Here is a 21578-nt window from a genome sequence, read left to right as displayed (position 1 = left end):
TCATAACACAAAACCAAATCCAGAATAGCCTGCTCCCTGGTTGGTTCCACAACATACTGCTCCAAGAAACAATCTCTAATACACTCTATGAACTCCCCCTCAAGGATACCCTTGCCAATTTGATTAGTCCAGTCTATATGCATATTAAAATCACCCATGATTTCTTACATGCTCCCAGTAGTTCCTGATTTATACTGTGCCCTACTGCTGAACTACTGTTTGGGGACCTGCAGATTACTCCCACCAGGGACTTCTTTCCCTTGCTATTTCTTATTTCTACCCAGACTGACTCTACGTCTTGCTCTCCAGTGTCTATGTCATTCCTATAGCACTGATCTCTTCCTTTACTAACAAAGCTACACCACCTCCTTTTTCTTCCTGCCTATCCTTCCAAAACAGAGTACCCTTGGATATTCAACTCCCATACCTGTAACCACGCCTCAGTAATCGCCACCAAATCATACCGATTTATCACTATTTGCGCTGTTAATCATTAGTTTTATTCCAAATGCTACGCGCATTCAGATACAAAGCCTTTAAGTTTGCCCTATTGTCAATTTTCCCTACTCTAATATGATTCTTTAGTGCAATATGTTGTTCACACACTCTGTCCCTTCCTTTCACTTTTTGGTAACAATCAGCCTCGTCACTAACCTGAACTCTTACCTTCTCCTTAAACTTTGATTTTTTATATTTCCTTGCAACTTAACCCCACCTCCCCACTATTTAGTTTAAAGCCCTATCTACAACCCTAATTATGCATTTCGCCAGGACACTGGTCCCAGCATGATTCAAGTGGAGCCCATCCAAACGGAATAGCTCCCTCTTTCCCCAATACTGGTGCGAATGTCCCATGAATTCGAACCCATTTCTCCACACCAATCTTTGAGCCACACATTTACCTCTTTAATCTTATTGACCCTGTGCCAATTAGCTCATGGCTCAAGTAGTAATCTGGAGATTATTACCTTCTTGGTTCTGCTTTTTAATTTAGCCCCTAGCTGCTCGTATTCCCTCAAAAGAACCTCTTTCCTCATTCTACCTATATCATTGGTACCTACGTGGACCACGACAACTGGATCTTTCCCCTCCCACTCTAAGTTCCTCTGCAGTCCAGATGAGATACCCTTAACCCTGGCACCAGGTAGGCAACACAGCCTTCGGGACTCTAGATCCTGGCTACAGAGAACAGTATCTATTCCCAACTATACCATCCCCGATTACAACTACATTTCTCTTTTCTCTCCAAACTTGAATGGCTCCCTATACCTTGGTGCTATGGTCAGTTTGCTCATCCTCCCTACAGGCCCCGCGCTCGTCCACACAGGGAGCAAGAATCTCGAACCTGTTGGCTAAGGGCAAGGGCTGAGGCTCTTGCAGTGCTACTTCCTGGATCCCTCTACCTGCCTCACTCATAGTCACACCCTCCTGTCCCTGACCACTGGCCGAATTTAAGGTAGTTAATCTAAAGGGTGTGACTGTCTCCTAAAACAAAGTGTCCAGGTAACTCACCCTCCCTGATGTGTCACAGTGTCCGAAGTTCAGACTCTAGCTCATCAACTCTGAGCCGGGGTTCCTCAACCAACCAACATTTGCTACAGATGTGGTCACAAGGAACCACAATGGGGTCCACCAGCTCCCACATCATGCAGCTACAACACCACACTTGGCCTTGCATCTCTATTTTATTTAATTCGTTTTTCAATTTGTTTTTAAATTTCCTACTGGTTTTTAATTTATCCAACTGTAAAATATATCTCTTATTTACCTTTAATCTGAAAGCAAGTTAAAATAGAGATTCAAATTACACTTCTTTAAAATCAACTGGAACTCGCTCTCTCTGCTGAGTTGAAGCTGAAGTTTTAGGCCTCCGATCCTGGGCCCCAGTAGTCACCTTTAATCTGAAATCTACTTAGAACAGGTTGTTCAATCTAGCAGTTACTTACCAACCAACGAACTTAACAGTTTTCCTGTGATGCCACTCTTTTGTGCTTTTTCACCCGGCGACGGTGACTGCAGAGGACACTCTTCCCAGACTGTGCGCAAAAGTTGCTCACCTCACCTATCAACCTCATGCCCCTTACCTTAAATCAATGCCACCAGGTTACTCATCCCTCCGCCAAGGAGAAAAGTTCCTTTCTGTTGACCCTGGAGGTGTTGGCAGACTTAAAAGTGGACAAATCTCCAGGCCCAGATGATTTGTGTCCCAGATTGCTGAGGGAGGCAAGAGAGGAGATTGCAGGGGCTCTGACCCAAATTTTTAATTCCTCTCTGGCCACGGGGGAGGTGTCAGAGGACTGGAGAACAGCTAATGTGGTTCCACTATTTAAGAAGGGTCATACAGGCCAGTAAGTCTCACATCAGTGGTAGGGAAACTATTGGAGAAAATTCTGAAGGAGAGAATCTATCTCCACTTGGAGAGGCAAGGTTTGAACACGGATAGTCAGCATGGCTTTGTCAGAGGGAGGTCATGCCTAACAAATTTGATTGAATTTTTTGAGGAGGTGACCAGCTGTGTAGATGAGGATAGTGCAGTTGATGTAGTTTATATGGATTTCAGCAAAGCCTTTAACAAGATCCCACATGGGAGACTTATAAAGAAGGCAAATGCACATGGGATACAGGGTAAAAATAAAAATACCTGGAAAAACTCAGCAGGTCTGACAGCATCAAAGCAACTAAGTTTACTTAGTTCTGTTGAAGAGTCATACGGACTCGAAACGTTAACTGTGTTCCTCTCTGCAGATGTTGCCAGATCTGCTGAGTTTTTCTAGGTATTTTTATTTTTGTTTTGGATTTCCAGCGTCCGCAGTTTTTTGCTTTTATCTTGGGATACAGGGTAATTTGATAAGGTGGATTCAAAATTGGCTTAATTGTAGGAGATAGAGGGTGATGACAGAAGGATGTTTTAGTGACTGGAAGCCAGTGTCCAGTAGTGTACCACAGGGATCTGTGCTCGGTCCCCTATTATTCGTCATTTATATAAACGACAAAGATGAGTATGTGGGGGGTAGGATTAGTAAGTTTGCAGATGACATAAAGATTGGCCGGTTGGTTAACAGTGAGATTGAATGTCTTGGGCTACAGGAAGATATAGACGGGATGGTCAAATGGGCAGACAAGTGGCAATGAAAAGTGAGAGGTGATACACTTTGGAAGGAGTAATTTGACAAGGAAGTATTCAATGAACGGCATGACACTAGGAAGTTCTGAGGAACAAAGGGACCTTGGCTTGTGTGTCCATAGATCTCTGAAGGCAGAGAGGCATGTTAGTGGGGTAGTGAAAAAGGCATATGGGACACTTGCCTTTATCAATTGAGGCAGAGATTACAAAAGTAGGGAGGTCATGTTGGAGTTGTATAGAACCTTGGTGAGGCCACAGCTGGAGTACTGTGTGCAGTTCTGGTCGCCACATTATAGGAAGGATGTGATTGCACTGGAGGGGTTGCAGAGGCAATTCACCAGGATGTTGCCTGGGATGAAACATTTAAGTTATGAAGAGAGGTTAGATACTCTCGGGTTGTTTTTGTTGGAGCAGAGAAGACTGAGGGGCGACCTGATCGAGGTGTACAAGATTACGAGGGGCATGGACAGGGTGGATAGGGAGCAGCTGTTCCCCTTAATTGAAGGGTCAGTTACGAGGGGACACAAGTTCAAGGTGAGGGGTAGGAGGTTTGGGGGGGATGTGAGGAAAAACCTTTTTACCTAGAGGGTGGTGACGGTCTAGAACGTGCTGCCTGGGAGGGTGGTGGAGGTGGGTTACCTCACATCCTTTAAAAAGTATCTGGATGAGCACTCGGCACGTCATAACATTCAAGGCTATGGGCCAAGTGCTGGTAAATGGGATTAGGTAGGTAGGTCAGCCTTTTCTCATTTGTCAGTGCAGACTCGATGGGCCGAAGGGCCTCTTCTGCACTGTGTGAATCTGTGATTCTATCTATGCTCCTCATAATGTTATGTTAACCTCAATAATGTCACCCCTCAATCTCCTCTGCTTCAGGGGAAATATCCCCAGTCTATGCTATGTCTCCTCATAAGTCAAACTCTCCAGCCCAGCCAGCATCCTGGTCAGCGACCTCTGCACTCTCTCCACTCCAATCACATCCCTCCCATGAAGCGCATATCACAACTGCACACAAAACTATAGCTGTGGCCTAGGCAGCGTCTTCTGCACTTGCAACATGACCTCCCTATTCCTACATTCTATTCCCCAGCTAATAAAGGCAAGTATGGCAGTAACTTTCTTAAATACCTTGTGTACCTGTCCCGCTACCTTAACGGGCCTGTCGACATGCCCAGCAAAGTCCCTCTGATCCTCCTTACTTTCTACGGTCCTGCCATTCCTCGTGTATTCCCGTACCTTGTTTCCTCTGCCCAAGCGCATCACCTCACACTTATCCACATAACATTCCATTTGGTACTCCTTAGACTATCTGACCAGCCCATCTGTATCCGCCTGTAATATTAGGGTTTCCTCTTGACTATTTGCCACTCCACCAATGTTCGTCTCCATAGGTTCTAGAAGGTTGAGCATATAACAAGCCAGGGGAAAGGGATGAAGTCTGTCAGTGTGTGCACACTAACTGATCCACTGTCCTTGTTGTTAATTTCAGCATCATCAGAGCCTGGCTGCCAGAAGGAATTGCAGATGCCCCCACCACCCCTCCCACCACTCCTCACACCTGAGGACCCTCAGCTGTCACCTGCATCACACCATTTCTGCGAGGCAGATACTAGCACCTCAATGGGCATTGCAACATCGGCTAGTGTCCGGGGGCACAGTGGAGAGGGCACTTCACAATTGCTGGAGGAGCCGACAGAGACAGAGAGTGCCGATGGCACCAGCAGTCGGAGGACTGCAGGGGACCAGGCACATGCTGAGTCGGTGCCTGATGATGTGCCTCTGTCGTCCACCACATAGCAGCTGCAGGAAATGCGACCAAGTGTGTGGGAACATCTGGGAGTGTTGCATGAGACTATGCTTTGCTTGGTGGACATGGTGGAGGAGTCCACGCGGAGCATCAGTGATGCAATAAGCCTCATGGCAGAGCGTCATGCTTCCTCCATGGAGACAGTGGCGACTCTCGTGGAGAGGGGCTTCCAAGAGAACAAGCAGCTTCTCCTAGGGTTACACTCGGACCTGCAAGCCCTTGCATCAGTGGCCACAGCTGGTCATTGGCAATGTGGGAGATGGTGTGGGCTTAAAGCTTCCCAACTCGCTGCCCATCCATCGACGGTGAGCAGGGAGTTCTGGGGCGACCTTACGTTGGTGGAGCAGCTGCCTGTTGTATCTGCGGGCTCCTCTCACGGCGCTCCGGATGAGGGCAACAGCTCCTCCGCCCCTCTCCCAGGATAAGGCTGCGACGACTGGGGAGATGCCCCTGGCAGATCCCTCCCAGGTGGGGCCAGCACAGGCTCCATGGGCCAGATAACGGCTGCCAAGGTCATCAAGGCCAATAGGACAACAGAGTCAGCAGGCTGTCTCAGATGCCATTCTGAACGATGGGGTGGCACCAAAACGTATCACCCGTAAATGTAAGCACCTTAGGCACACCACGGTTTTCTCATTGGTGCTTTTGCGTTGGCCCTAGATTAGGGGCTCATTATTTGTTTATGCTTGAAAAACATTTTGGTTTGACTCTGTGTGACTTTATGATAGTGAAAATTAAAACTAGATGTGTTACCATGGCTGAGGGTGGCTCCTTTGTTCTGCATTTGTATGTTTTACATACATGTCATGAGTGTTTGAGTGGACATTGAAGCTTATGGCCAAAGCCCTTAGTTGCAGCTGAAGAAGTGGCAGATTTAGCACTTAGTGCCGAGTATGGAAGCGCCAGGCTGGTCCTTCAGATCCATTTGTGTGGAGCTAGCTGAAGGTTCATTGGATTAAAGTCTCCCAGGTGTCCCTTCCTCCTTGGTGTAGTTCCGGGTCAGTGTTTAGACCCTCATCATTGCCCTGTGCTTCCTCATCCTCAGAATCAGTGCTGGACTCATCATGTGCAGCCGCATCCACTGCATCAACATCTTCATCGTCCACTGCGTCCCCCCTTTCCAGTGAAAGATTGTGGAGAGCACAGCATGCTACCACTATCACTGAGACATGATCTGGGGGGATACTGGAGTGCGCACCCTGAGTGGTCCAGGTATCGGAAGCGCATCTTGAGAAGACCAATGGCTCTCTCCACCACAGCCCTTGTGGTGCCCTGGCTCCTATTGTACTGCTGCTCAGCTTCTGTTCTTGGATGGTGGAGAGGCGTCATGAGCCACCTTCTGAGGAGATAGCCCTTGTCACCCAGCAGCCATCCATCCAGCCGGACTGGAGCACTGAAGAGCCCTGGTACCTGGGAGTGTCTGAGGATGTAGGCGTCGTGGGAACTGCTTGGGTACCTTGCACAGACTTGCAGAATCTGCATCCTGGGATCACACACTATCTGCACGTTCATGGAATGGAAGCCCTTCCTGTTGACAAAGGCACCGGGCTCACCTGCTGGCGCCTTGATGGCCACATGTGTACAGCCTATAACACCCTGGACAAGGGGGAAGCCAACAATGGCCGAGAAGCCTCTGGCTCACAGTGTGTGAATTGCCTGGTCCCAGTGGAAGTGGATGAAGGCCAATGCCCATCTGAACAGATACGTCTGTAATCTGCTTGACACGAGTGTGGACAGCTGATTGGGAGACACTGCAAAGATTACCTGCCGAGCCCTGGAAGAAACCAGAGGCATAGAAGTTGAGGGCAACTGTGACCTTCAGAGCCACTGGCATGGGGTGTCCACCCACACAGTTAGGAAAGATCTCAGGGCCAATCATCTGACAGATATAGTTGACTGTCTCCTTTGATAGTCAGAGCCTCCTTCGGCACTGCACCTCAGTCATATTGAGGTAGCTGCTTCTCCGCTTGTATACCCTGGTAGCAGGATAGTAGCATCTTCTGCAGCCCCTTCCACTTTGGACTAGCTCTTGGCCCTCGCCCCTTGTGCCTGTGCCTGTACTCCCAAAGTTGGCTCCCCTGGAGGCTGATTGTCCACTCCTGGCCTCCTCCTTATTCTATCCCTCCCTTCCTCCTCAGAGGAGCTGCCTCCAGTGGAGATGTCAGAACCCATACCCAGGCTAAAGGGAGGCCTCCTGAAAGCTGTAGGCCCGATAAAGATTGCTGACTGCAGAGAGCTGAGCTGAAGTTTCAAAATACACAGAAAGCTGCTGGAATTCGTTCTGAACTGCTACAGATCACACAGGCAAGTTTAAAACATTTTCTGCAATAAACGCTTCACAGACCAGATTGACAACTCCACTGAGTCCTCTTATCCCACCCGTGGATGAGTTTTATTAAAAAGTCGCTTACCTGCCTGCCTGTTGTGCCCGTGCACTGAGCCAAAGATCGCACAGGCGCCTGAAAATCAGCACGATTGCCAAGTTAAGGGCCTTAACTAGCCCGTTAATTAATGGCGGGTGCGCCTAGAACTTCATCGCGGGCCCACCCAACGAAACATCGCGATGGCGCGCAGTGACCTCGGGACGCTCGCCCAACATCATTGCGCATCATTTTACACATGGACATGCAGGGCCCGTCCCCGCAAGTCAAACAGAAAATTCTGCCCATAAAAATACAATGTGAGGCCTTAGATCTATGACATCCCTCGCTGCCTTGAATTCTACTTCATTTTTATTTTTATGTGGTTTTCTGAAGGAAGAATAGGAAGTAAAGAAGCATGCTTATATTCTCTCCATTCACAATGGTATGTCAGACACACTGCCAGCACAGGCAGTGGCAGTTCTCTGCTGTATTTTCTTTTGAGGTTTAAATCTGGATCAGAGCATCAACAAGGACTTTGTCCAATCCTGGGACGTGGAAGATTTAGTTGACTTGTTAAGATTCGAAACTTACCTGTTCGGGAAGTCTTTCAGGGTTAGGGTTCTGAAATTTCCTCTGTTGGGGATCAGTCATAAGCAGAGCCCTTGGTTTCAGAACTCTGCCAGTCCAACTCCTGATTAAGTATCCTCGAAAGCGTCTGAGGGTTTTGCAGGGTGGTTAACATTCAGGGCTCAAGTAATGGTCAAGCTGCTTGGGCTACTGCTGGGTATCTCACTGTGAGTTTTTAAAAAATTCATTCATGGGATGTGAACATCGCTGGCTAGGCCGTCATTTATTGCCCATCCCTAACTGCCCTTGTTCAGAGAGCATTTAAGAGTCAACCACACCACTGTGGGTCTGGAGTCATACGTAGGCCAGACCAGATAAGGACAGCAGATTTCCTTCCTTAAAGGACATTGGTATCAGATCTTTGATCATAGAGCTGAGCTGCTCTTGTCCAGCTTAGCTCCTTCCTGTCCACAGAGTCATAGAGTTATACAGCACAAAAACAGGCCCTTCAGCCCATCATGTCCATGCTGGCCATCAAGCCCCCATCTATCCTAATCCCATTTTCCAGCATTTGGCCCATAGCCCTGTATGCTATGGCATTTCAAGTGCTCAGCTAAATACTTCTTAAATGTTGTGAGGGTTCCTGCCTCTCCCACCCCCTCAGCCAGTGTGTTCCAGATCCCAACCACCTTCTGGGTGAAAACATTTTTCCTCAAATCCCCTCTAAACCTTCTGCCCCTTACCTTAAATCTATGCCTCCTGGTTATTGACACCTCCACAAAGGGGAAAAGTTTCTTCCTATCTATGCCCCTCATAATTTTGTATTCCTCTATCAGGTTCCCCATCAGCCTTCTCTGTTCTAAGGAAAACAACCCTAGCCTATCCAGTCTATCTTCACAGCTGAAACCCTCCAGCCCAGGCAACATCCTGGCGAATCTCCTCTACACCCTCTTCAGTGCAATCACATCCTTCCCAGAGTGTGGCAACCAGAACTGCAAACAGTACTCCTGACTATACCTGATTAATCCCTGCCTCTCCAAGTGGAGATTAATCAGATTAATTCTGTCCCTCCGAAATTTTTCGAATAGTTTCCCCACCATTGATGTTAGACACACTGGCCTGTAATTACCTGGTTTCTCCCTACTACTCTTCTTGAATAATAGTACCCATATTTGCTGTCCTCCAGTTCTCTGGCACCTCTCCTGTGGCCAGAGAGGATTTGAAAATTAGTGTCAGAGCCCCTGCAATCTCCTCCCTTGCCTCACACAGCAGCCTGGGATACATCTCATCTGGGCCTGGAGATTTATCCACTTTAAGCCCACCAAAACCTTCTCCTTTTCAATGCTAATTTGTTCAAGTATATCATAGTCCCCCTCCCTGATTTCCACCCCTACATCGTCATTCTCCATAGTGAACACAGGTGAGAAATAATAATTTAAAACCTCACCTACATCCTCCGGCTCCATGCACAGATTGCCACTTTAGTCCCTAATGGGCCCTACTCTTTTTTTCCTTTTTCAAAGGGGTGACTAGGTGTTGTGTAGATGAGGGTAATACATTTGACACAGTCTACTTGGACTTCAGCAAGGCTTTTGATAAGGCCCCGCACGGGAGACTGATAACGAAGGTAAGAGCCCATGGGATCCAAGACAATTGGACAAATTGGATCCAGAATTGGCTGAGTGGCAGGAAGCAGAGGGTGATGGTCGAGTGGTGTTTTTGTGACTGGATGCCTGCGTCCCGTGGGGTTCCACAGGGATCAGTGTTGGGTCCCTTGCTGTTTGTGGTATAAATAAACGATTTAGACTTGAATGTCAGCGGTTTGATCAGTAAGTTTGTGGATGACACAAAAATTGGTGGGATGGTAAATAGTGAGGAGGATAGCCTTGGATTATAGGAGGATACAGATGGACTGGTCAGATGGGCTGATCAGTGGCAAATGGAATTTAATCCGGATAAGTGTGAGGTGATGCACTTGGGCAGGACAAACAAGGCACGGGAATACACAATGAATGGTAGGACCCTGGGAAGTACCAAGGGTCAGAGGGACGTTGGTGTGTTTGTCCACTGGTCCCTTAAGGTAGCGGAACAGGTAGATAAGGTGGTTAAGAAGGTATATGGGTTACTTGCCTTTATCAGCCGAGGCATAGGATGTAAGAGCAGGGAGGTTATGCTGGAACTGTACAAAATGCTGGTTAGGCCACAGCTAGAATATTGCGTGCAGTTCTGGAATCACATTATAGGAAGGATGTGATTGCACTAGAGACAGTGCAGAGGAGATTTACCAGGATGTTGCCTTGGCTGGAGAGTTTTAGCTATGAGGAGAGATTGGATAGACTGGGGTTATTTTCCTTGGAGCAGAGGAGATTGAGGGGGGACATGATTGAAGTGTATAAAATTATGAGGAGCATAGATAGACAGGAAGGAACTTTTCCCCTTGGTGGAGGGATCAATAACCTGGGGGTATAGATTTAAGGTAAGGGGCAGGAGGTTTAGAGGGGATGTGAGGAAGAATTCTTTCACCCAGAGGGTGGTAGGAATCTGAAACTCACTGCCTGAAAGGATGGTCAAGGCAGAAACTCTCATAACGTTTAAGCAGTATTTGGATGTGCACTTGCAATGCCATGGTATACAAGGCTATGGGCCTCGTGTTGGAAAGTGGCATTAGAATAGTTAGGTACTTGTTTGACCAGTGCAGACTCGATGGGCCAAAGGGCCTTTTTCTGTGCTGTAGACCTCTATGACTCTATGACTGTAAGGCGACACCAGAGGTGAAAATATTCTTTGCTTGGGCTGCCTTAAACAACGTTGGCAGAGCTTCCTCAACGTTTTGGGATAGGCAGCTGTCTTCATCATCTTCCTTGCTGAAGACAAAGCCTACTTGTCGAGCTGTTCCAAGATGTTCATCTTGTGTTTCATAATGGTGGACAAATTTAAGATAAATGGAGAGAGGCCAAAGTGAACATAGGCCCCTTACAGAATGAGGCTGGGGAAATAATAATAGGGAACCAGGAAATAGCAGAGGAGTTGAATAAATACTTTGCATCAGTCTTCATGGTAGAAGATACTAACAACATTCCAAAATTACTAAATATTCATGGGGAAAAAGTGGAAAAGGAAATAAATAAATAACTATCACTAGAGAAAAAATACTAGGGAAACTAATGGGGCTAAAGACCAAAAATGTCCCCTGGACCTGATGGATTGCATCCTAGGGTATTAAAGGAAGTAGCTACAGAGATAGTGGATCCACTTAGATTCCGGAAAAGTCCCAGAAGATTGGAGAACGGCCAATGTAACACTCCTATTCAGGGAGGGAGGGAGGGAGACAAAAGACAGGTAATTATAGGCCAGTTAGCTTAACATCTGCTCTTGGGAAAATGTTGGAGTCTATTATAAAAGATGTAATAGCAGAGCATTTAGAAATACATAATATAATCAAGCAGAGTCAGCATGGTTTCATGAAGGGGAAATCATTTCTGACAAATTGATTAGAATTCTTTGAGGAAGTAACAAGCAGGATAGATAAAGGGGAACCAGTAGATGTAATATATTTGGATTTCCAAAAGGCGTTCGATAAGGTACTGCACATAAGGCTACTTAATAAGATAAGAGCCCATGTTGTTGAGGGTAGTACATTAGCATGGATAGAGGACTGGCTAACTAACAGATGACAGAGAGTTGGGATAATGGGGGCATTTTCAGGATGGCAAACTGTAACTAGTGGAGTGCCACAGGAATCAGTGCTGGGGCCTCAATTATTTACAATATATATTAATGACTTAGATGAGGGAAGTGAATGTACTATCACCAAGTTTGCAGATGACACAAAAAGAGATGGGAAGGCAAATGGTGTGGATGACACAGAGTCTACAGAGGCATATAAGCAGGTTAAGTGAGTGGGCAAAAAATTGGCAGATGGAATATAATATGGGAAAATGTGAGGTTATTTGGCAGGAAGAATAGAGGAGCTGAATATTATTTAAATGGAGGAAGACTGCAGAAGGCTGCAACACAAAGGGATTTGGGAGTCCTTGTGCGTGACTCCCAAAAAGCTAACATACAAGTTCAACAGGTAATAGGTAAGGCAAATGAAATGTTGGCCTTTATTTCAAAGGGAATGGAGTATAACATTAGGGAAGTTTTGCTAAAACTATACAAGGCACCAGTTAGACCACACCTAGAATACTGTGAACAATTTTAGTCCCCTTATCCAAGGAAAGATATACAGGGATTGGAGGCAGTCCAGAGAAGGCTCAGGAGGTTGATCCTGGGTACGTAGGGATTTTCTTATGAGGACAGGTTGAGTAGGTTGGGCCTGTACTCACTGGAGTTTAGAAGAATGAGAGGCAACCTTATTGAAACATATAAGATTTTTAGGGGGTTTGACAGGGTAGATGTTGAGAAGTTGTTTGCCCTTGTGGGAGAGTCTAGGACCAGAGGGCATAATCTCAGAGCAAGGGGGCACCCATTTAAAACAGATGAGGAGGAATCTTAGTCAATCTGTGGATTCTTTACCATCAAGGGCTGTAGAGGCTCGGTTGTTAAGTATATTCAAGGCTAAGATAGACAAATTTTTAATCAGTAAGGAAATCAAGGGTTATGGGGAAAAGGCAGGAAAGTGGAATTGAGGGTCATCAGATCAGCTACGATCTCATTGAAAGGCGGAACAGACATGATGGGCCGAATGGCCTACTTCTGCTCCTACGTTTTATGGTCTCCTGTGACTCTGTTCAGTTGCTACTCTCCACGTATCTAAACAAAAAATAAAATTTAGGATCTATCATGTTGGATTGCACTCTGAGATCTGGCTTGTCCAGTAGTAACATCAACTGGGATCATAACAATTGCTTGCCTGAGCACTCCATGATACTGTGCTCTGTGTGGTCTAACTCCGCTTTGATTGGCCGGCACAGTCATATGACATACTTAAACAAGTTCGGCTAATACCAGTGCAGAATTTCAGCTGATCATGTGCATCTTTCTATGGGATTTGATATTTTGCCGGCGGGATTGGTTGCTGACTTTGACATAACCGGAATTTTGTGTCATCCAAGTGTGATACATCGCACTTTCACTGTATGTGAAGGTGTTGACAACCTACAGACTGAAGTGTTGATGTTGATGGAAAATGGAGTCTCTAAGACCTTGCCCATATCTTTGGTTTTCTTGATGCTGATTGCCAGTCCAATCTCCTTGAAGGTCCACCAGAACCAATCCAGAAGTGGTTGCAAATGAACTCCAGTATGGGATATACCCCTCTATACAGTTGTGTCAGGGTCACAGACAGGATATATCATTTTGTACAGCTGTGTCAGGATCGGACAGGATATACTCCTCTATACATCTGTGTCAGAGTCAGACAGGGCATACCCTCCATACAGCTGTGGCAGAAAGGTGATGGCATAGTGGTATTGTTACTGAATAGTACTTCAGAGACCCAGGGTAATGCCTTGGGACCAAGGTTCAAATCCCACCACGGCAGATGGTGAAATTTTAATTCATAAAAAAAAAAATCTGGAATTCAAAGTCTGATGATGACCATAAAAACCCATCTGCTTCACTATGTCCTTTAGGGAAGGAAATCTGCTGTCCATACCTGGTCTGGCCTCCATGTGACTTCAGACCCGCAACAATGTGGTTAACTCTTAAATGCACTCTGAGCAAGGGCAATTAGGGATGGCCCACATCCCATGAACAAATAAAGAGTGGATATACCGCTCTATACAGCTGTGTCAGGGTCAAACAGGATATATACCCCTCTGTACAGCTGTGTCAGGATTGCTCAGGATCTACTGTATACAGCTGTATAATGTACATGCATTATATGCTACAGTAATAACAATCATTCTCAATTGTTTCTCCTAATGAAATCAGTTGCACAATTCTGATGGAAGAAACTTTCTGTGAATTATTTTATTATTGGTGAAACTTTGATTGAAGAGCTAATTTGTTGATCAGCTTTGGGGGATTCCTTCACTAAACAAGCAAAACTGGAGTCAATGGGAATCAGGGGGAATACTCTCTACTGGTTGGAGTCATTAGTAGCACAAAGGAAGATGGTTGTGGTGGTTGGAGGTCAATCATTTCAGTTCCAGGACAGCACTGCAGGAGTTCCGCAGGGTAGTGTCCTCGGCACATCTTCAGCTGCTTCATCAATGTCCTTCCTTCCATCATGTCAGAAGTGGGGATGTTCGCTGATGATTGCACAATGTGCAGCATCATTCGTGACTCCTCAGATACTGAAGCAGTCCATGTCCAAATGCAGCAAGACCTGGACAATATCCAGGCTTGGGCTGACAAGTGGCAAGTAACATTCCTGCCACACAAGTGCCAGGCAATGACCACCTCCAACAAGAGAGAATCTAACCATAGTCCCTTGACATTCAACGACATTACCATTACTGAATCCCCCACAATCAACATTCTGGGGGGTTTACCATTGACCAGAAACTGAACTGGACTAGCCATATAAATACTGTGGCTACAAGAGTAGGTCAGAGGCTAGGAATCCTGTGGTGAATAACTCACCTCCTGACTCCCCAAAGCCTGTTCACTATCTACAAGGCACAAGTCAGGAGTGTGATGCGATATTCTCCACTTGCCTGGATGAGTGCAGCTCCAATAGCACTCAAGAAGCTTGACACCATCTAGGACAAACAGCCCACTTAATTGACACTCCATCCACAAAAATTCACTCCCTCCGCCACTGACATACAATAGCAGCAGTGTGTACCATCTACAAGATGCACTGCAGGAACTCACCAAGGTTCCTTAGGCAGCACCTTCCAGACCTCAACCACTACTATCTAGAAAGACAAGGGTGGCAGCAGAGAACACCACGACCTGCAAGTTCTCCTCCAAGCTGCTGATCATCCTGACTTGGAAATTAACAACGTTTTTTTACTGTCACTGGGTCAAAATCCTGGAACTCCCTTCCTAACAGCACTGTGGATGTACCTACACCACATGGGCTGCAGTGGTTCCAGAAGGCAGCTCACCACCACCTTCTCAAGGGCAATAAGGGATGAGCAATAAATACTGGCCTAGCCAGTGACGCCCATGTCCCATGAACGAATGTAAAAAAATTGTTCTTGTTTCAAGTTGCTAATTCCACTTTGCTAGTAACTTCAATTTGGTAGTTTGCAATCTGTTAATTCCAATACAGCCTGCGTGACTTTAAGCTGCTTTTGAATTTGTGGAAATAACAATTTCTAACATTTTTTATAGTGCTGCCTTTATTTTTAGGTAATTGTGCTAACTTCTTGATTTTCTCCTTCTGATCCCTGTTGGGCTTGAAACCCACTTGATCCAGGATAATGAACCTTGATTTTTGAAGGTTTATGTTCCCCTCTCTAAACTCAAATGAACCTTGAGCATTGGTTGCTGTGGCTGATATATCATGTTGAGGTCAGTTATAATGGTTAGAGGGTTATAGCCCTGTCTACCTGTTAGCTTACAAAGCCTCTGTTGCAGGAAATTACTTTGAAGTTTCTTCTGAATTAAAATCTCATTGAAAGAAACCAAAGTAAAATAAAGTTAACATAAGGGAAGTAAAGTGAAGCAATGGCAGCACAGCACTGTCGAGTGGAATGTGTGGACTGTAATATGTGGGAAGTCATGGACACTACTGGTGTCCTAGATGACCACATGCGCAGGAAGTGCTGTCAGCTGCAGAACCTTGAGCTTTGGGTTTCAGAGGTTGAATGGCAGCTGGAGTCAGTGGCTCATCCACGAGGCTGAGAGCTCCATGAATAGCATGTTCACACTGCAGTTTAGGAGCCTGGAGGTGGAAAGGGAATGGGTGACCCCCAGGCAGTCCAAGAGAACTAGGCAGGTAGCGCAGGAGTCCCCTGGGGTCGCGCTCACCAATCAGTTTTCTGTTTTGGATACTGGTGAGGGCATTCGTTTCTCAGAGGAGTGCAGTCAGAGCCAAGGTTATGGCACCACAAGCGGCTCAGCTGTACAGAAGGAGGGGAAGAAGAAAGGAAGAACATTAGTGATAGGGGATTTGTTAGTTAGGGGAACAGACAGGCGTTTCACTGGCTAGGCTAGCATTTATTGCCCATCCCTAATTGCCCTTGAGAAGGTGGTAGTGAGCTGCCTTCTTGCCCACTGCAGTTCCTGTGGTGTAGGTGCACCCACAGTGCTGTTAGAGAGGGAGTCTGGTGGTTGGCAATCAACTGGGCTCTGGTCCTATGATGGGACCTCAGACTCACTGTAACCCAGATCCATCACTGAATGTTCTCTAGTTTGTTCTCCCCACACAAACACTCTCAGCACTCCCCCCTGTGCGATCTGTTTCTTTGTAACAGGCTGTACTCAACTCTGATCGATTGCCAAGTTGTCAAAATACTCCTGAATATTTTTTGCTTATATTTATAGCTGTTGAACAGCTCAACAGGACAAGGGAGGTTACCAAAATTCCAAGACGACTAATAAGAACGGTTACTTTATATCCAATAAATTGCATTTCCCCCAGGACTTACCATCAAACTTCTTATACCTCGAAGCAAATGTCAACCGTAGGCCATTACTGGTGCCCAGCACAGCTTTGCTAAACTCTTGCTGACCCTGCTGGCTGAGTTTTTCCTCCATTTCAGCGGTACAGCACGTGTTGAGCTGAGAACACACCTTCAGGTGATTTCCTAAGCACAAAAAGAGAGAGATTGCAAAGAGGATTAAAAAAAATCTTCACTCCATTCCAGTTACCCTCACTTATTTGGGGGCCAGATTTGTTAAGATTAAGTCATCAATAGCAAATCTAGTTGAACTTTTTGAGGTCTCTAACATAGCAGATAAGTGAGTGTCTATGGACATTAGTTAATGAACTTCCAGATGCATTCAATAAGGTTCCAAACAAGAAACTTAAAAATGAGAACACATGGAATAGAGGTAGTCTATTGGCTTGGATAGGGAATTGATTAGGAGGTAATAAGCAGAGCAGGGATACTGAGAATGTATTCAAATTGGCAGGACCCCCAGGGACCTGTACTGGGGCCACAGCTTTTCACTATATGGACTTGGATGAATGACTAGAAAGCCATATACCTAAGTTTGTTGACAAATCTAAGTTAGGTGGCACATTGATGGGAGCAGAAAGTTACAAAAGGACATTGTTGATTAAGTGCAGAAAATGCTGGAAATACTCAGCAGATCTGGCAGCATCTGTGGAGAGAGAAACGGAGTTAATGTTTCAGGTCAAGGACCTTCCTTCAGAACTTTCTATTACTTACTATAGAGCAAAACTGTGGGAAGTGGAGTTCAATGTGGTGAGGTCATTCACTTTGGACCCACAAATATAGATCTGAGTATTTTCTAAATTTGAGTATGCTGAAAAGAGACAATTTGTCAAAGCTATTTGTTTTGCAATAGATCCACCAATGGCAGAAGTACCTTCAACTGCCAAGGACCTAAGAGCTGGGATTCCCTCCTTAAATCTCTCCACCTCTCTTATTCTTTATGATGTTTCTTAAAACATACCTTTTTAACCAAGCTTTCATTCACTGGCCTTAATACCCGCTAATTTGACTCAATGTCAATTTTTGCATTATAATACTCCTATGAAGCACTTTGGGATGTTTTGCTATGCTAAAGCTGCCAAATAAATACATGTTTTTGTTGTTGCAGTATCAAGCTCTCTTCAGACCCCATCTGGAATGCTACATTCCTGCACCTCAGGCAGGATATATTCACCTTGGAAAGAGTGCTATACAAACACACAACAATGATACCAAGCTTAAAAAGGTTAAATTACAAGGACAGATGAAGAACATAAGAAATAGGAACAGGAGTGGAGTAGACCATATGGCCCATTGCTCCATCATTCAGTAAAATCATTGCTGAACTTCTACGTTAACTCCACTGCCCCAACCTATACCTGGTTTTTCTTGGTGCCCAAAGATCTATCAATCTCAGTTTTGAATATACTCAACGGCAAAGTATCCACAAGCCTCTGGGCTGGACGATTCCAAAGATTCACAACATTTTGGAGTGAAGAAATCTCTCCTCATTTCAGTTCTCATTTCAGCCGACCCCTTAACCTGTATCCAGACCCCCAGTTCTAAATTCTCCAGTCCTCTCGGCATTTACACTGTCAAGCCCTTAAGGAATGAGATCACATATTAATCTACTAAATTCCAAAGAATGTAGGCCCATTCTGCTCAATCTCTCCTCATAGGAAAGTCCTCTCGCCCCATTGCAATAATGGCTAACATATATTTGCCTTCCTAATTCCTTCTGTACCTGCGTGATAACTTTGTGACTCATGTACAAGGATCTCCAAATCCCTTTGACTTTCAACATTTACAAGAAAAATAGAAGAAGTGGGTCACTCAGCCCTTCGAGCCTGCTCCACCATTCAATATGATCATGGCTGATCCTCTATCTTAATGCCATACTCCCGCTCTCTCCACATATCCCTCGATGCCTTTAGAGTCGAGAAATCTGTTTATTTCCTTCTTAAATATATTCAGTGACTTGGCCTCCACAGCCTCTGTGGTAGAGAATTCCAAAGGTTCAACACTCTCTGGGTGAAGATGTTTCTCCTCATCTCAGTCCTAAATGACCAATCCTGTATCCTGAGACTGTGACCCCTTGTTCTAGACACCCCAGCCAAGGAAATATCATCCTTGCATCCAGCCTGTCCACCCCTGTCAGAATTTTACATGTTTCAATGAGATACTAGTCCTCACCTTCTAAAAAATATTCTTCTTTTCCATTCTTCCCCATTATACTGCATCTTCCACCTTCTAGTCTAATCACCTAAACACTTTACATCCCTTTCCAACCTCTTTTCATGCTCCTCACAGCTTTGTATTGTCAGTAATTCACAGAATCGCAGAATTGTTATGGCGTATAAGGAGGCCATTTGGCCCATCATGTCAGCATTGGCTCTCCAAATGAGCAATTTAATGAGTGCCATTCTCCCGCCTTCTCCCCATAATGCTGCATATTGTTCCTTTTCAGATAACAATTAATTTGCTTTTGAATGCTTTAATTGGACCTGCTTTCACCACAATCTCAAGCAGTGCATTCCAGAACTTAACCACTCACTGCATGTAAAAGATTTTCTCAAATCACATTTGCTTCTTTTCCCAAGTAACTTAAAACTATGCTCTCTCGTTCTCAATCCCTCCATGAGTGGGAATGGTTTCTCCCTACCTACTCTGTCCAGACCACTCATGATTGGACTGATAAGTGGCAGGTAACATTCATGCCATACAAGTGCCAGGCAATGACCATGTCCAACAAAACAGAATCTAACCATCTCCCCTTGATTTTCAATGTCATTATGATCACTGAATCCCCCCACTATTAATTCCTGGGGTTACCATTGAGCAGAAACTGAACTCAAACAGTTATATAAATATTGTGGCTACAAGAGTAGGTCAGAGGCTGGGAAATCACCTCCTGACTCCACAAAGCCTGCCCATCATCTACAAGGCACAAGTCAGGAGTGTGATGGAATACTCCCAACTTGCCTGAATGAGTGCAGCTCCATCAACACTCAAGAAGCTCAACACCATCCAGGACAAAGCAGTCCACTTGACTGGCATCCTATCCATCACCCCCAACGTCCACTCCCTCCACCACTGACACACAGTAGCAGCAGTGTGTACCATCTATAAGACGCACAGTAGTAATTACCAAGGCTCCTTCGACAGCACCTTCCAAACCCGTAACCTCTACTACCTAGGACAAGGGCAGCATATGCATGGGAACACCACCTCCTTTAAGCTCCCCTCCAAGCCACTCACCATCCTGACTTGGAAATATATCACCGTTCCTTCACTGTGGCTGGACCAAAATCCTGGAACTCCCTTCCCAACAGCACTGTGGGGGTACCTACACCACATGGACTGCAGAGGTTCAAGTACACAGCTCACCACCACCTTTTCAACTAGGCATGGGCAAAATGTCCGCAAGAAAGACCCAAACCTCCCTGTTGCTTGCCATTTTAACACTCCACCCTGCTCTCTTGCCCACATGTCTGTACTTGGCTTGCTGCATTGTTCCAGTGAAGCCCAACGCAAACTGGAGGAACAGCACCTCATCTTCCGACTAGGCACTTAACAGCCTTCCAGACTGAATATTGAATTCAACAACTTTAGATCTTGAACTCCCTCCTCCATCCCCATCCCCATTCTGTTTCTTCCCCCTCCCTTTTATTTTTTCCAATAATTTATATAGATTTTTCTTTTCCCACCTATTTCCATTATTTTTAAGTCTTGTATGCCCTGCTAGTCTTTCCACCCCACTCCCACTAGAGCTGTACCTTGTGTGTCCTGCCACCCATTCTTAATTAGCACATTCTTTTAGATAATATCACCACCTTCAACACCTCTTTGTTCCTTTGTCTGTGACATCTTTTGATTATCTGCTCCTATCACTGCTAGCTTGTCCCTACAACCACACCGCCCCCCCAACCTTAAACCAGCTTATATTTCACCCCTCTCCTAATATTCATTCAGTTCTGTTGAAGGGTCATGAGGACTCGAAACGTCAACTCTTTTCTTCTCCGCCGATGCTGCCAGACCTGCTGAGTTTTTCCAGGTAATTCTGTTTTTGTTATGGGCAATAAAAATGTTGGCCTAGCCAACAATGCCCATGTCCTGTGAAAGAATATAAAAATGATTTTGAATACTTCTATCAAATCTCCTCAGCTTTCTTTTCTCCAAGGGAAACTGTCCTAATTTCTCAAATCCGTCTTCATAACTGAAGTTTCTCATCCCTGGAAACATTTTCATGAATCTTTTCTGCACTCTCTCCAATGTCTTCATATCCTTCCTGGAACAGGACACAATAGGCTGCGGCCAAACTAGTGTCCTATACAAGTTCAACATAACCTCCTTGCTCTTGTAGTCTATGCCCCTATTAATAAAGTCCAGGATAGTGTATACTTTATTAACTGCTCTCTTAACTTGTCCTGCTACCTTCAATGACTTGTGCGTATTTACACCCAGGTCCCTATGCTCCTGCTCCCCCTTTAGAATTGTACCCTTTATTTTATATTGTCTCCCCATGTTCTTCCTACCAAAATGAGTCACTTCACATTTCTCTGCATTGAACTTCATCTGCTCCCTGTCCGTTTATTCCACCAACTTGCCCATGTCCTTTTGAAGTTCTACACAATCCTCCTCACAGTTCGCAATACTTCTGACTTTTGCATCATTCACAGACTTTGAAATTGTGCCCTCTACACCAAGATCTAGGTCATTAATAAACATCAGGATAAGCAAGGGTCCCAAAACTGACCCCCTAGGGAACTCCACTACTGACCTTTTTCCAGCACAAAAAACATCTATTAACCGCTACTCGCTGTTTCCTGTCACTCAGCCAGTTTTGTATCCATGTTGCTATTCTCCCTTTTATTCCATGAGCTATAACTTTGCTCACAATTCGATTGCGTGGCACTATATCAAATGCCTTTTGGAAGTCCATGTACACCACAGATACAGCATTGCCATCACCAACCATCTCTGTTACCTCTTCAAAAAACTCCGGTAAAGTAGTTAAATATGATTTTCCCTCAAGAAATCCATCCTGGCTTTCCTTAATTAACCCGCATTTGTCCATGTGGCTATTAATTTTGTCCCAAGTTATTGTTTCCATAAGTTTTCCCATCACCAAAGCTAAACTGACTGGCCTGTAATTACTGGGCTTATCTTTACACAACTTTTTTGAACAAGTGTGTAACATTTACAATTTCCCACTA

General features: G+C 45.2%; 1 protein-coding gene across 1 annotated transcript in view; it reads right to left on the bottom strand.

Moving 5' to 3' along the window:
* Positions 1–21578, bottom strand: part of gpc4 (glypican 4) — a 258786-nt gene that overhangs the window by 99699 nt on the left and 137509 nt on the right. Inside the window, exon 2 of the mRNA XM_041195585.1 lies at positions 16351–16509. Coding sequence (XP_041051519.1) covers positions 16351–16509 — 159 coding nt within the window. The remainder of the gene's footprint in view (positions 1–16350; positions 16510–21578) is intronic.

Source organism: Carcharodon carcharias, chromosome 9 (genome assembly GCF_017639515.1).
Source record: "Carcharodon carcharias isolate sCarCar2 chromosome 9, sCarCar2.pri, whole genome shotgun sequence".
NCBI classification, from domain to species: domain Eukaryota; kingdom Metazoa; phylum Chordata; class Chondrichthyes; order Lamniformes; family Lamnidae; genus Carcharodon; species Carcharodon carcharias.
This window is presented reverse-complemented; position numbering and strand designations above follow the sequence as displayed.